General features: G+C 33.5%; 1 protein-coding gene across 1 annotated transcript in view; it reads right to left on the bottom strand.

Annotated features, from left to right (window-relative positions):
• The window catches only part of LOC135074588 (uncharacterized), a 118,127-nt gene that overhangs the window by 8,720 nt on the left and 93,806 nt on the right, over window positions 1–15,601 (bottom strand). Inside the window, exon 2 of the mRNA XM_063968927.1 lies at window positions 401–597. Within this exon, the coding sequence (XP_063824997.1) occupies window positions 401–597 (197 nt within the window). The remainder of the gene's footprint in view (window positions 1–400; window positions 598–15,601) is intronic.

The following is a 15,601-nucleotide window of genomic DNA, read 5'->3' on the forward strand; positions in this document are numbered from 1 at the left end:
TAGACAATTAATTGTTGAATTTTAAGTAACATTCCTGACAAATGCTATCCCATTGGAGCGAAGCAAAGAGTTGCAATTAGAATTAGAAGTGAACTCATTCCGTTGATCTTTAACAAGCAACCGTGTCATCGTCTCAACCAAATACCGTCCAGTGCTGCATTAAGGCCTCCCCAAAGATTTCTAAAACTATTTTTTTATGAATTACAAGGCAGGTATTTGACCACAATCGCACTTGGTGTTAAGTGGGAAGCAGTCCAGGATGGTACTATCTGCCCTGTAAGTGCCTATTCACTCTCGCCTTGAAAAGGCCCGGATTATAGTCTTCGGGAAAGACAGCAGCAGGCAGCGAATTCCAGTCTCTAGCTGTTCGCATTATAAAGTACTAAAGGCCAAAACTTACCTATCATTAGTAATAGTAATGTGAGGGGCGCCTTAGGATGGGGCCTTAAGGCGCCAAGAACCGCTCCAGCGGCCACCAGGCAGGCGCCAACTACGCCAAGGAAGAGGACACATAGCCTGAGCGGGGGGCGTCCGCAGCAAGACTTGGGGGCGCCACCGTCACCCTCGGAACACGCGTACGCGGCTCCTCTGCCCGATCTGGAAAGAAAGGTTAATAAATTAGGGTTTTCATGGTGTAAATCACCCTCGTGGCGGAGTTTTGGGCTGACACTGTGTAGGTTTGTTGTCGACACGAAAAAAAAGAAAGATTTATTTATTTATTTATTTAAACTTTTATGCCAAAATAAATTTGAACATAAGGCGAACTTAATGCACTAAAGATGGTGTAAATGTTAAAAAAAAATTATACATGATGCAAAAGAGTTGCTGTTTTAGGTATTACATAACCCAGAGCCAGATCTCTCTAAAAAGGATGAGAATAATTAATATCATGCTGAAAACAACTACGATAGATAATGAAAAGTTAAACAAGCAGGAAGCCATGGAATCACTTGTTGTTTAAAACACATTTCCATTTCCTTTTTTTTTCGTTAAGGCTAAATAATTATGTTTCTGATGACAGCTATTAAGAACTTAAAAGAGACTACGGATCACATATATATCAACCTACGTTTACATTAAATTGTCCGGCTTTCCTTACTATAGATGGTCAGTCTCTACATAACCAAAGTTTTCTAACTATAAAAATACAAGTAAGTAGAACCCATATCGTAAAGAGCAAGCTAATAAAATCGCTACTTCTATAAATACGGTGTTCATACAATCATCCGACATAGTGTAAAGTTACTTTTAAAGTCGGTTCGAAAGCTGCTATTTGCGTTTCGTTTACGACGATGTGCTCAAGCTCTATTGAGTCAGTTAAATTTTTATACGATTATAAATTTTGGTATAATGTTATATTCGCTATAAAGAGAATGTGCTTAACCCAGAAACAAATCGACTGTTTCCGACACAAATCGTGTATAGATTCAATTACTATTAACTATTTATGCTTAATTTTTTAGAATGCACCTATCTAGAATCTATTTTTAAAACTAGGTTACTTAGTTTGCATTCTCATCACCAGTTGATATGTTGTCTCTAAGTGTAGATGTTGCTAATACATATGTATAAAAGGGCCTTAATATGCATGCTCGTATATTTCTAAAATTTTAATATAAAGGAACTTATATTCGACCGACTCAACATTGCACAACCTTTCAATTAATAAAAAAGGTACACCACTCTGCGTAGTAGTCAAATTACAGCCTAATGATGCATTTTGGGATACATCAGCCGCATCGCATCGCCATCACTTTGACGGCTAGTTTACGACTTAACGGCTCAGGTCATTATCTCGCAATACTGCTCCGGCCGTTGCATAAGTGGTCCACTATCGTTTCACAAAGACCGGTTTGTTCGATCTTCTTTAGCGTTCGTAAACATCGGGTCTTGCGCGGAGTCTTTGTGTTGCAATGTTTATTTTACTGGACTTTATTTGTTTATAAACGAACGTAAAATAGATTATGTAAGTCGGCTTTGGATCACGGTATTAATATCGAAAACATGTAGGTACAATAATTTCATTCATTTAAATTGGTTCCAGAAATCCAGAGATTGCTCTCATCCATCAATATGAACTGAACAAACTCAGTAATGTAGAGTACCAATACCGATAGTTGATATAGTTCCATCTATATTTGAGTCAAATTAACACATTTTACTTACAAAACTTCCGGAGTCTATTGAAGCTGACATACACTGATTCTCATGTAAGTGAGCATCTTGCATTATGCATGCCGCGAACAGGCCTGCCCCTGCACAAGATATAGGGCTTAACCTCTCACAATCCCATTAATCAATGACTATTGCACGTGTGTCTCCGACAATAGACACTCCACATCTGATAGATTACTTTAGTACCTACCATTATCATTACGTGTATGTTGTAGGTAATTCCTGGAACGACAGTACGACGTTGCACAGACGTAAAGGGGTTAATAAAATTGATCCTCTTGTTCATGATTATTAGATGTGTTTTTGTTTAAGAATGCCAAGTAGCAATATTAGTCCGGTCAAATTAGACATTAAAATTCCCATACAGCTGAAAATTATAGACCATAGACCACCATTATAAATGAAATGTTAAAGTCCCCATGGTTGAAAAATACTTATTTGGCAATTTGACAAAAATTTTTACATGATAGTTTCATGAAACTGTGCAATAAATTCAAACAAAGTCTATCAAAATAGCTGTAATCATGTGCGTAATATGTTAATCAGCATGATTGAGTACTCACGAAGAGTATTCTTCACGAACTAGCTTCTAGATTGCCCCATAATATTTAAAACATTTTCATAGAAGTAATGTAGAAAACAAAAAAAGCTAGATAGCTAAATCAGTTAAGCCGATATCAAAAGATTCTTGTAACATACTCATAGTTAATGTAGAACAATGCAACTATAAACAGTAGTGTATAACATAACAGCTCTTTGTGTTAAGAAGCTTAACGTATTAATATGTAGATAAGTATTCAAATATCATGCGTGCCCAGGGTATATGAATAAAATCGTTTCATAAAACTGTTTCAAGGATCGGTTAAATTATGTGCTGGCACGTACCAATTTTTTTCATTTAAAATCATAATCATATTAATGTATTCATATTTTTTTACAAGGATGTAGTTTTACATGCTCCAAGCCACATAATAAGTACGTAGGTGTACCTACTAGGAGTATTATTTATTGAAACACAAAGCTCAAATAAAAGTGGGTATAAGGTATACCTAATACATAGCTTTATTTTCTTCTTAGTATTGAGTAAATGTAGAGTTATTTCAACCAATATTAATCGCCGCATAGCTTACTTCCATTACTACAACAAAACTCTCAACAAGAGTGCTAGTAATGAGTATTTAAAATGTACTTTGTCACACTGATTCTATTTCAAGATGAGACCTGAATCGACGTAAGTAGAAGTTAAAATCAACCAGAACATTCGAAATAAAACATGGTCCCGTACGCTGTAAGGCAGTTACGCCGCATCCGTCTGAAAAATTCGTTTTTTTTTTAACAAGAGCTTTTGACATAATGTGCAGAATCATCTGTCTGAAAAATCCGTAAGTTGTATTATGAGCTTTTGACACAATGCGCAGAATCATAAGAACTCTACACATTGTTGGCATCACATTAATTTGTTTGAGGGCACTCGAGCGAGCGTGATGCGGGCACTGCGCACTGGTCTGTTACCGAGTGTTCACACACCTTTACACTAATGGGCTTCCTGTGTTACAGACATTTTTGTTCATCCTACTTTTTTACCTTTTGCCTGAAAATTGTGATGCGCCATTTTCAGACCTCTTTACATAATGGAACAACATCATTTCCCATGCATTTACCAACTTGTTATACTTTTAACTTGGCCCGCTAAAATTTAGCATTAAACTCTAAACTTCTGAAAATGGAGTTACAATAACGTAGGAATTCTGATAGCTAATTTCATTTGATATTTGCATGCACATTTTTGAGCCACAACACCGCAAATAATTTATATTATTCGTAGGGTAATTATGCCTGAAACGTTAGTGGTAAATTAAGTTTATAATTGTTTTTATTTCATTATTGTGCTACATTTATTTATCTCAAAGTTGTCGGAGTTTGGCAGACAGTTGTGACTAAGTTTGTTGCGGTGCTTCTTCTTATCACTTGTCAAATGTTTGTCTCAAAGCGCTGGTAGAGCGAGAAAATAATAAAACATTAAAGGCTCCTTAAGAGCATTTATTGTCATTGGTAAAAAATATTTAATTAGCCTAAACAAACAAAGATATTTTTGATTTTGAACTGCATATTTTAAAATTGCACAATAAGACGGCTTTTTAGTCTGCCGAAAATCTTATCATCTTAAGCCTTAACTGAATAATGAATAAGGTTCACAAACAAATTAATTTAACCTAAAATGGCCATACTGCACAATACACGGCTGAATGCGCCGGAGTTTGACGACCGCGAAGGAAGGGCCCTAAGCTTATGATGTTAATAGTTAATGGGCTTAAAGCATAATAATATCTTAAGGCATAGAAAATTAATTATTAGGGCCACATGAATGGGACTTGAATTATTAGTCAATCATTAAAAGCATAATATTTAGGTAAATAAAGTGGACCTAAAATGGCCATACTGCACAGTGCCATATTACGCACCATCAGTGCATACGGCTCAATGCGCCGGAGTTTGACGACCGGAGCGGAGGAAGAGGGCCCTTATGATGTTAATAGTTAATGGGCTTTATCGGCAGGGACGCGCCTTCGGTCACGCTTGACGACTTTAAAGGTGACTACACATTATCGCAGTTGGGTTTTTTCTTTTAAAAATCTAAAGTGAATTTCGTTTTACATTTATTCTAGTCCTAATATTCAATTAAGTTTCAATCTAATGTGAATTTCAACTACCAATAGCTTATAAATTGATAAATAGTTACTCAAATGAATTAGCAAAAGAGGAGAAGCACGTTCATAATCTAACGACTCTACTGTATTAAATAAAGTCAATAATACAACAATGACGGATAAATCGACATCATAGCATGAATCAAATCGTATGTACAAACAATCATATCAAGTGATAATAACAATTCAATAATCGAATAAATGTGTGGCACCTTTACTATTTAGGTTAGATTGTGCTCTGTGATTTCTTTGTGACCGACTCAATGGAAATTCTATTCCTTTGAGTCGTTAATTTAATGATAAGTTGGAGATTCAAGCGATGTAACGTCCAGTAATAAATAAAGACGCCATTCTTGAGAAAAATAGAATACATTACTGTCGTATGTGATGTGTCACATTTTAATCTACATACTGAACTGAACAATTTAGTGAATTGTAACAGTATTTTTTTGTGATGAACACAATTATGTGTATCTCTATCTATAGATATCATTAATTCGCGCTTTCCAATCATCATGTAACAACAAAGCTTAAAAACCTAATTACTAATTAAATTGTCTTTTTCGTTTTCAAAGAAGCGACTCAGCGTCTGAAAAACATTAAACGTAGAGTCACGTATTTTTTAGACAGATTAATCTTCTCAAAACTCAAAATGCATGCTTCAATTAAACTTATAAAATGAAACAAAGACCGAAGTGTCAAAGCGTTTGTTCTGATACTATGCTTTAAGTACTTAATAGATACACATCTCGAGTGTAAAGCAATAAGTCTAAAACTTATCGTGGCTCGTACCGGCTCTCCGACGTTTGATAAATTACCAAAGGTACAATAACATCTCAGCCCGACTTTTCTGTTTTTAATTTGACGAGTCATCGCCCGCTAGTGATGTGTTTTTACCGATTTTTTTTCAGTATTATCGATTTAGATAAAAATCGTACAGCAAACACGATGTAAATTTTTCTTCCTACTTAAGTTATTAAGTCAAAAGTCAATATTTGATTTAAGTTTAACATTTCAAGATCATATCATTTTTCATTAGTCAGCTAAACTTTATATTTTCATTACCAAAGTTAAGTGGGCCAGTAATGTAAAACAGCATCCAAGTATGAATCGATGTTTAAGAACAGGTTCAAGCAAGTGATTGATCTGTTTATGTGTAAGTGTAGAAGTGGAAAATTTGCAGGCGAAAGTGTAAAGCACCCTACCAACTTTTGGTGCGTAGGTACTCTTTGAGTACTGAAATTAACATTGAAATTACTTTTCAATGTGTCTTATAATTGCATGGCTCTTTCGAGAATATCACACTCAAAACATTACTCAGAGATGACTTTTTAACTTAAAATATCCCTAGCTAGCTAGTTCACAACATGGCCTGCACGTGACAAGGTTTGACCACCAAACAGATAAAACGCAACTCTTTAAAAAATATCACGATTTCTCGAATCAATTTTCAAGCGACGGTATCGAAAAGAAATCGAGCCGACTCAGCAGATGAACATCGCTACGCTCGACCTCCACAAAGTTTGAAGAAAAACACGTTTTTCGCTTTTACTCCATCGAATATCTTTTATAGCTTTCTCGCTGAATAGTCACTTGAAACAGCGAATGTCATAATAACTCGCGAAATTGTTCAAACTAGATACTAAAGAATTGTTACTCGTTGGAGTTATTAAATTAATTAGTATACTGCCACAGTCAGAGTTTTCGGTTAAACATTGAACCGTATTTGAGATTTAATTAAAACTTGGCCGGTACTGTTAGTGGAGCGGCCATTTTTACTGATTGTTTTTCATGAACTTTCCAGTGACTAGTGGGCTATGGCGCTCAAAAAACGGAGACCTATCAGAGTTTACGAAAAAATGTTGCTGGTTCACTGCAAAACGGTTTACTGGTATTACCTGCATCAGTTATTTCAGTTTCACTGGCACTTAAAGATTATGTCGATTTGAGTAAGTAGTTGACGACTGACGTCATTTGAAACATAATTATTAATTAATGTTATTTGTTGCAACTAGCTTTGGATGAATACTTTTCGAGAAGTATGAACTCGTATGATTAAATCTTGAAATTGATAATATGGATGCACCAAAAAATCTTTCATAAGAGTCTGTATAATATTATCGATACCTTCAGGTTCAATTGTCGTATAAACCAAAACCCTACTTTTCAGGAGAGCCAAAAAACGTTTTTTTTTTTAATAAAAAAATCGTAACTTTTTTATTTGAGAAGTTATAAAAAAATGACCAAGAGAAAATATTTTTCAATTCTTGCGATGAAAAAGTCTAGATATTTAAAAAATGGGCATCTTCAATAGTTTTAAAGTTAGCTTGGAGTTACGTCCTTAAAAAAGGCACTCGGTGGTTTATGCGACCCATTATATTGGACCTAAAAATAACTCTTTACGTCGTATTTGATTTTTTAGTAAACACGAGACTGAAATTGATGGCTTAAAGACCATTAGATGTAATTTTTTTGGTTTATACACCCATTGATAAAGTGATTTATTCAAATGTATTATTAAAACTATACATGTAAATAATGTATTGTTTACTATTTCCAGGCTTTTGTTGTTTAGAGAATTTGCACAAAGATATTTAACAGTGTAAAAACTATATTTGGTTGAGGTAGAAATAATAAATTTGCTTGCATACGAAAAATAACAAGTTTATTGTTTTTTTTTTACAATTTTGCAGGAAAATTATGGCAAAACTAATAATTTTAAACAAAACTAATCACCATAAATTTTGAACAAAAAAATACAATTACAGCAAAACATTAAGACAGCTTTCCTGGTTCTCTGCTGACGCATATTGAATTCGTTTGGTTAAATTTTGCATAAAGAGAAGAGCCCCAGTATGCTCAAGAGAAGGATTTGTAATTTTTTGAGAATTTCTCTAAGGAATTTATATCTTTACAAAATAAAAAATACTTCACCCCCAGCGCCGCAGTCAGGAATTAGTAATTTTTAAATTTTAGTTTTTAAGTCATTTTAAGTTAATGCATTATTATAAAATTTGACCAGCAAAATAAACTCACATTCTTTACAAGAAACCCAAATTTAAATTACAGCTAAAAGTAAAGGCTAGATGACAAAATTTCCATTATTTGTCCGTCAGACAGATAATTAGAAAATATTAGACTCATATTTTTTATTTTCTTTCATAATTAAATAATAACAGTGCTACATAGAATTGAAATGGCGCGATACGTCACGTTTGAGTAGAATTTTTATTCAAAAGTGACGTCACGCGACATTTCAACTCAATATAACACTGTAATTATTCGATTATGGAAAAAAATATGAGTCTAATATTTTCTAATTATCTGTCTAACGGACTAAACAGAATTTCGATTTCATTACCTAGTCATCATCCCTAATAGTACTTGTAAAGTAATAAATTATTACAGAGCATATCAAAAGGATATAAATAGCCTTCATGAGCACACTATGGCTTGTTTTCTTTGTTTAAAAGTCTTGAATTCATCACATTTAGTCGAGATCAATTCACGAATGTACTGGACCTGGAAAGCAAGCTTATATGTATACCTACCTATCTAGTTATTATCTTTAAAAGTAGAAACAATCAACTTTCTTTAACTTTATAATTAAGAAAAACTTACTTACTGTCCATACGATGCAATAAATAAATGAATATGAATATGAAACAGATAATTACCATATTGAATACGTGGACTTACGACGTTGGATCCAAATATCTGGCCATATGTCTTTGGGCGTAAAAACCATTTTCAATTACGAGAGAGTTTTACATCCTGGCTTAAAAAAATGTATGGTTGATACATCTTAGCAAAAATACCAAAAACAAGCGTTCGGTTTTTACATCGTTTATAAGGTATTTATTTATCTTTTAGGCTATAGTTTTTTGGGGCGTATAAACATTTTTTTAGCGAATTTCAATATATCGAATATACAGCTCGATAGAGAAAAAAATTCTGATTAAAATGGTATATATAACTCAATTTGGCCAAAATGGTTTATACGACAATTGAACCTGAAGGTGTCGTTATAAATCTCTATACAAAATTGGATCAGAAAGTTGATTAGGTAGGTTTAAGCTAGATAACGCAACTTAATTGATATTTGTTGCATTATAGTTGGATTACTCGTTATACTTTTCGAGAAGTTATAATGAGCCTTGAAATCTTGAAATTGTTAATATATATGGATGCACCAAAAAATCTTTCATAAGAGTCTGTATAATATTATAAATCTCTATACAAAATTGGATCAGAAAGTTGATTAGGTAGGTTTATGCTAGATAACGCAACAAACAATAAAAAGCTAGTATTTTAACCGAAACTTATCTAAGTTTCCCACTTCATGTCAGTCTTTGAGGGAAATACGAGGCAATAAAACGATCACACACTCGACCCACAAAGTGTGTCAACGAAAAGTGCATCAGAAGTATTAAAGCGTGCAACATCGACCGATCCCCTATCGCGGCCATTACTGAGTCATCCATCCCCATATCGCAGGGGCTCGCTCGTGACGTCATACAGTGCACTATCTCCTATTGGCAGTTTTATTGCACTCACATGGTCGTGTAGAATACTAAGTGCAGCCTGAAGTATGATAGGAACCTACGTTTTATGGTGTAATCAAGCTTTATGACTAGGTTCATCAAACTTTGTTTTTAGTCTGACCGCGAATTCGCCCGCATGGAGGTTGATCTGCTACGGAGTTTGATTACAATTTTATGTTTTCTTCTTTTTCACGTGACCTATGAAATTCTTATTTCTAAATTAAGGCTAAGTTTGCACTATCTTACTTTATCTACTGTATAACAAACGTCAAAATTCTGTCAAACTCCATATAAAAATACCAAGGTTATCGTTAAAATTGTGTAAAGTATAATTGTGTAAATGTAAAGTATAACAGTTTGTTTTAAAGGCCTTGTCTGCACGCGTGTGTATGCTATTATAATAATTTAATTAATTAATTAGATATAAAGGACTCTTTCTCAGAGATAAAATAAACACATGTGTTGCTCTGTAAAATAAAAGATTTATTTAATATTATTACATTCCCCATTGAAATAAACTAAATTCCTTATTCATTGGCTATAACACAAACCTGTAAAATAAAAGAAACGACATTTAAAGTTTATTAATATCTCTTAAAATATCTTCATATTTTCCACAATGACTTTTCACTATGACATTTCTTGACAGACATTTAAAGTCATAGACAAATCATAGACCTTAAAGTAAAAAGTATTTACTTTACATCTCCCCCCTTTGAAAAAGAAATTTACAGAAGTAAATTTTCTTTAATATTAGTTCTCTTTAATGTTCTGTCTCTTCACTTTCTGTCTCTTCTTCTCCTTGTATTGTGGATACTGGTACAAGTTTTGTAATGTGAAAAAGATTCGACTCTGTTTTCTTGTGTCTTGTATCAATTCTATATATTGATTCTGAAACCTTTTCAACAATCTGAAACGGTCCAATTTTCAGTTCTTCCAATTTTTTTCTATTTAGCCTGTTACCATTTTCTACATAAACCATATCTCCTACGTTAAGTTCATAGTATTTTCTATTTTTGTCAAACCGCGATTTGTTGTAGTTATGTGACTTAACTGTATTCTGTAGTGCCGTCATCTTATCTTTGACCCAGTCATTATAGGTTTTGTCTCGCTTTAATTCATTGGGTAAAATCGTAACATCTGTACCATACATAAGATAACTTGGTGTGAAGCCAGTTATTGAATGTACAGTTTGATTATATTTGTTCACACATTCATGAGCTATCGTTGTCCAGGCTTTCTTATTTTCATCTTCATTTACCCTGCACCTCATTTTGTTTACTAAAGTCTGATTCAGCCTCTCATTTAAACCATTCGAGAAAGGTGCGTTTACTGCAGTAAATATTATAGTTATCTGTTTTTCTTCTAAGAACATCTTGAATTCTTTCGAATTTATGCCTGGATATTGATCAGTGAGCAGCATACCGATGTCCTCTGTACTGGATACATTCCTCACTAGTTTGATAAAATCATTCGCACTTTGAGTTTTTGAAGTTAAAATAAATGCATACCTAGTGAAGTGATCTACCAATAAATGCAAATATTTCTTTGTAGATCTTGATCCTCCAAAACCTCCAATTGTGTCTATGGAGACTATTTCAAACGGTTTCGTTGCTGGGCCCAAATGAGACATAAATCCAAATTTGTGCTGTCCTCTTGATTTATTTCTAATGCAAATTTCACACTCCCCACATATTCTTTTAATATTTCTTGTCAAATTTCTTGCTGTATATAGCGGACCAATTGTCTTCTGCATTTGCCTTATTCCAATGTGACATAGGTTCTTGTGTACATTTTTCAAAAATTCGATACTGAATTCTTCTGTCAAAATTATTTTTTCTTTATTTCTAATTTTTTTATAGTATACGCTTTGTTTATTAATCATTTTTTCTTTATTATTTCGTATTTCTTCATTTTTATCCTGATCTAATAAAATATCTTCTAGGTCAATAAAGTTTACTATCTTTAATTGTTCATCTGTATTTTCATTTGAATCCAACACAGGGTTTCTACTAAGACAATCCGCTTCCAAATTTTGTTTCCCTGGTGCATATTTTATCTCGAAATTATATTGCGATAGGTAGTAAGTCAAGTCACCCAATTCTTCATCGGTTCTTGATTTCACATTCATTCTTTCGAGAGGCTTATGATCTGAATAAACTGTAAATGATCTGCCCATTAGCCAATACTGCCAGTATTGCACCGCTTCTTTGATGGCTAAACACTCCAAATAAATGGCTTTCTTTTTCTTCTGGGCCTCATTTAACTTCTTTGAAAAGTAAGCCACTGGTTTTTCCTTTCCATCGGGCTGTGTCTGTTTCAAAATAGCTCCAATACCGTGTATCGATGCATCTGTGTAAATATTAATTGGCAAATCTCTATCAAAAATAGCTAGAACTGGTTGAGAGCATAGAAGATTTTTTATTTTCTCAAATGCTTTTTGACATTCTTCAGACCAAATAAACGGTTGATTTTTCCTGAGTAAGTTATGTAATGGATCTAATATTATCGCACTGCTTTGTATGTATTTATTATAAAAATTAATTTTCCCTAAAAACTGTCTCACATTCTTTTGTGTTTTTGGAGTAGGAAAATTTCTGATTGAAATCAGATTATCTTTTACAGGTTTAATAGAATTGTTTTCAATTATATGACCCAGGTATTTTACTGAGTTTGATGCAAAAGTGCACTTTTGAAATTTTAATCTAAATCCTTCTATACTAATTGCTTCAAACAGCTGTGTTAAGTGATGAATATGAAGATCAAATGATTCTGAAAATATCAATATGTCATCAATATAATTCACGGCGAAATCTGTGAGTTTGTATTTTCTTATTATGTTACTCAATATCCGTTGGAAAATTGCTGATGCTGTTTTCAGTCCAAATGGAAGACAAGTCCATTGGAAATGTCCATCCTGTGTTACGAATCCTGTCTTGTTCCTATCTTCTATTCTTAAAGGAATAGACCAAAAAGCAGAATTTATGTCTAGAGTTGTATAATACTTGCAATTCTTGGCCTTGGTCACTAAGTCTTCTATTAATGGGAATGGTTGTGCTTCTGGTACCACTATTTTATTCAAATCTTTGAAGTCTATACATAATCTGGATTTTTTATTATCTTCTTTTTTAAAAGCCAGTGTGACAGGTGCAGCAAATGGACTGTAAGATTCTTCTATAAGTTTACTATCCAATAGTTTTCCTACCTGTTCTTCTATTTCTTTCTTATCTTCCATAGTGCATCTGTAAGGTCTCTTACTGCAGTATTTGTCTACTAATAAGTCTATTCTTGCTTCATATCCGTTAACAGTTCCAACGTCATATTTATTTCTCGCAAAAATTGAATTATACTTATTTATGAGTTTATTTATTTCTGATTTCTGATATTCATTTAAATAGTCCATTTTTACTTCAAAATCTTCTTCTTTAATATGTTCGTTGAAATTTATTGTATGTTTGTCCTTATTATTAATATTTCTCATTTCTTCATCAGCATTAGCTTTTAAGTTTGTTGAAACTTTCTCCTCTTTTTCTTCAACGATTTCTTGTTTCTGAGTGATATTTAAATTCTCATCTTGTATCAATCTGAACTTCTTTATCAAGTCTAGCCCGATCAGAAAATCATACTTAAAATTTTCTTCATCGATGATGTAAACTTCAACATTAGTTTCAATTTCCAAGATTTTAATTTTTAGTTGTGTTAAACCACTTGCCTTTTTGACACCATTAATTGTCACTAAATCTGCTTTATTCAAATTGTTTCCTTTTCCTTTCAGTTTTATCAGCTTTGAGTTTATCAAAGAAACATTTGAACCGGAATCATAAACTCCATTAACTTTCAGTGTATCATTTAGAAGCAGTGGAACATATATTAATGGTGTCACTAACAGTTTTTTTGTTCAGTTTCATTCAGTTCAGCTTCAATTACAGAATTATTTACATGTTTAATGTTTTTCTCCACTGATTTATCGTCTGCTCTTGTTCTAAACCAGCAAGCAGATTCAGGGTGGTAGCGACTTCCTTTATTTAACCTTTCACAAGTCTTGCATGCTCTTTGATCATCATTTTTATTGTTGTCATTGCTTACTCTTGGGTTTCCATACTTTCTGTAGTTTAAATTATTCCTCTTATTTATCAGATATTCCAACTTTCTCACTTCATTATAAAGATCAACTGTATCTTTCAATGTCTCTCTATCAATCCTGTTGAGTACGTGTTCTGGTAAACCCGCTGCAATGAGGTCTATCAAGGTACCTGTATCAATAGAGTTTCTCATGTCCAGTAATAATTTTTCTTTCCTTATGGCATAATCCACCAACAATCCATCTTTATATTTGAATGACAAAGCGTAGGTAATCTGGTTCCATCCTTTGTTTGTAAAAGACGCACAGAATTTGCTTCTCCATATTGCCCATCCTGAGTCCATGGTCAATTTTATACTCATGGAACTGTACCAATCCAAACAACTCTTATCCATGAACAGTCTGAGTAATTCAATCTTTTTCTCATCCTCAGTAACATCAAAGCGTAGGCATTCTTTTTCAAAAGTATCAATCCACTGATTCGCATTCGAATTTTTGCTAGTAAATTTCTCAATCACAAATTTCTCTGCAATGTGTTTCAAGTTTTGTTTAGACTCTTGTGTATTTTGAACTAGTTTTTCAAACAATTTCTCTAATGCTCCTGTTTCTCTATCTTGTACAGCCACAGTTTGTTCTTGTTGTATTTCCTCTAAGTATTGATCTCCAAATTGTAAATTACTATCCTCATCTAAGTAGGTATTTTTAAGTTCTCCTGACATTGTTATCCAAACGTTTCGTACTTGATATCTTTTCTTTAAGCTGTTTTTTACCTTGATAAAGGCCGCTGTTTTTATTAATTCTCTGTGATGAACAACAGACTGGAGCTCTTTTGGTATGACATAAACTTTATTTTCACTCGTTGTTATTGAAGTTATACAATGTATATTCGATTTTTCATCAGTCCCCGGAAGCAATGTGAATTTGAAACAAAGTTTTTCCATCTTCATTTCTTCATAAACAAAAATGTCGTTTTATAAAGGACTCTTTCTCAGAGATAAAATAAACACATGTGTTGCTCTGTAAAATAAAAGATTTATTTAATATTATTACATTCCCCATTGAAATAAACTAAATTCCTTATTCATTGGCTATAACACAAACCTGTAAAATAAAAGAAACGACATTTAAAGTTTATTAATATCTCTTAAAATATCTTCATATTTTCCACAATGACTTTTCACTATGACATTTCTTGACAGACATTTAAAGTCATAGACAAATCATAGACCTTAAAGTAAAAAGTATTTACTTTACATAGATATCGTGCAAAATCGACCTATCATATCCCCTATCCTATCTCGTCCATTATAGTCAACATCCCTCCGTTATCGGCAGGATCACACTATCTCCAATTAACAAGTTTTATTGCACTCGCATATGGCCTATCTGTTTCGTGATGGACCAAAACGAGGGACTGCACGTGGGCTTACGCAATCGGTATGGCAACGTTATTTACTGCGCATCTCTGGAGAAGTAGAGAGGTTTTGATTAGGCTTGTGTGTCATAAAAATTGGTTCTCGTTACGTACGATTTTATTTATTACTAGCTTTTCACCCGCGGCTTCGCCCGCTTGAAAAAAGGGCTGTTTTTAGGGTTTTCCCGGAAATGATTCGAATTTTTCTCACCGTAAAAACCATCCTTGGACTTCAACGAACATTTAAAAAAAAGAATTGGTCAAACTGGTCCAGGCGTTGTTGAGTTATGCGCTTACCTCACATTTTGCGATTCAGTTTTATATGTATATTAGGAGATAATAAATAATTGGTGTCATTTATGTCGTTATACTCGTATTAAGATTATCTTTCTTGTCCATACAAGAGACGTAGGGACTTAAGAGACGAAACCCTATATTTCATTAAGAGAGACATCCATCTAGCTTTAGGACAAGGATGCGCTGACCAACCGGCACCCAACATAAGCACTTTAACATCTTGTACTAACCACGATAGTTAAATTTTGGTTGAACCGAGATCTTTACCCTTCAGGCTGAGTGTTATGCGCATATTAAGCCCACATAATATCTGGAGTGGTGTGCAGCGGAGCGCGAAATTTATGTCGTTAATAAGGGCTAGGAGGGTTAATTAGTTGATTTA

Source organism: Ostrinia nubilalis, chromosome 9 (genome assembly GCF_963855985.1).
Source record: "Ostrinia nubilalis chromosome 9, ilOstNubi1.1, whole genome shotgun sequence".
NCBI lineage: Eukaryota > Metazoa > Arthropoda > Insecta > Lepidoptera > Crambidae > Ostrinia > Ostrinia nubilalis.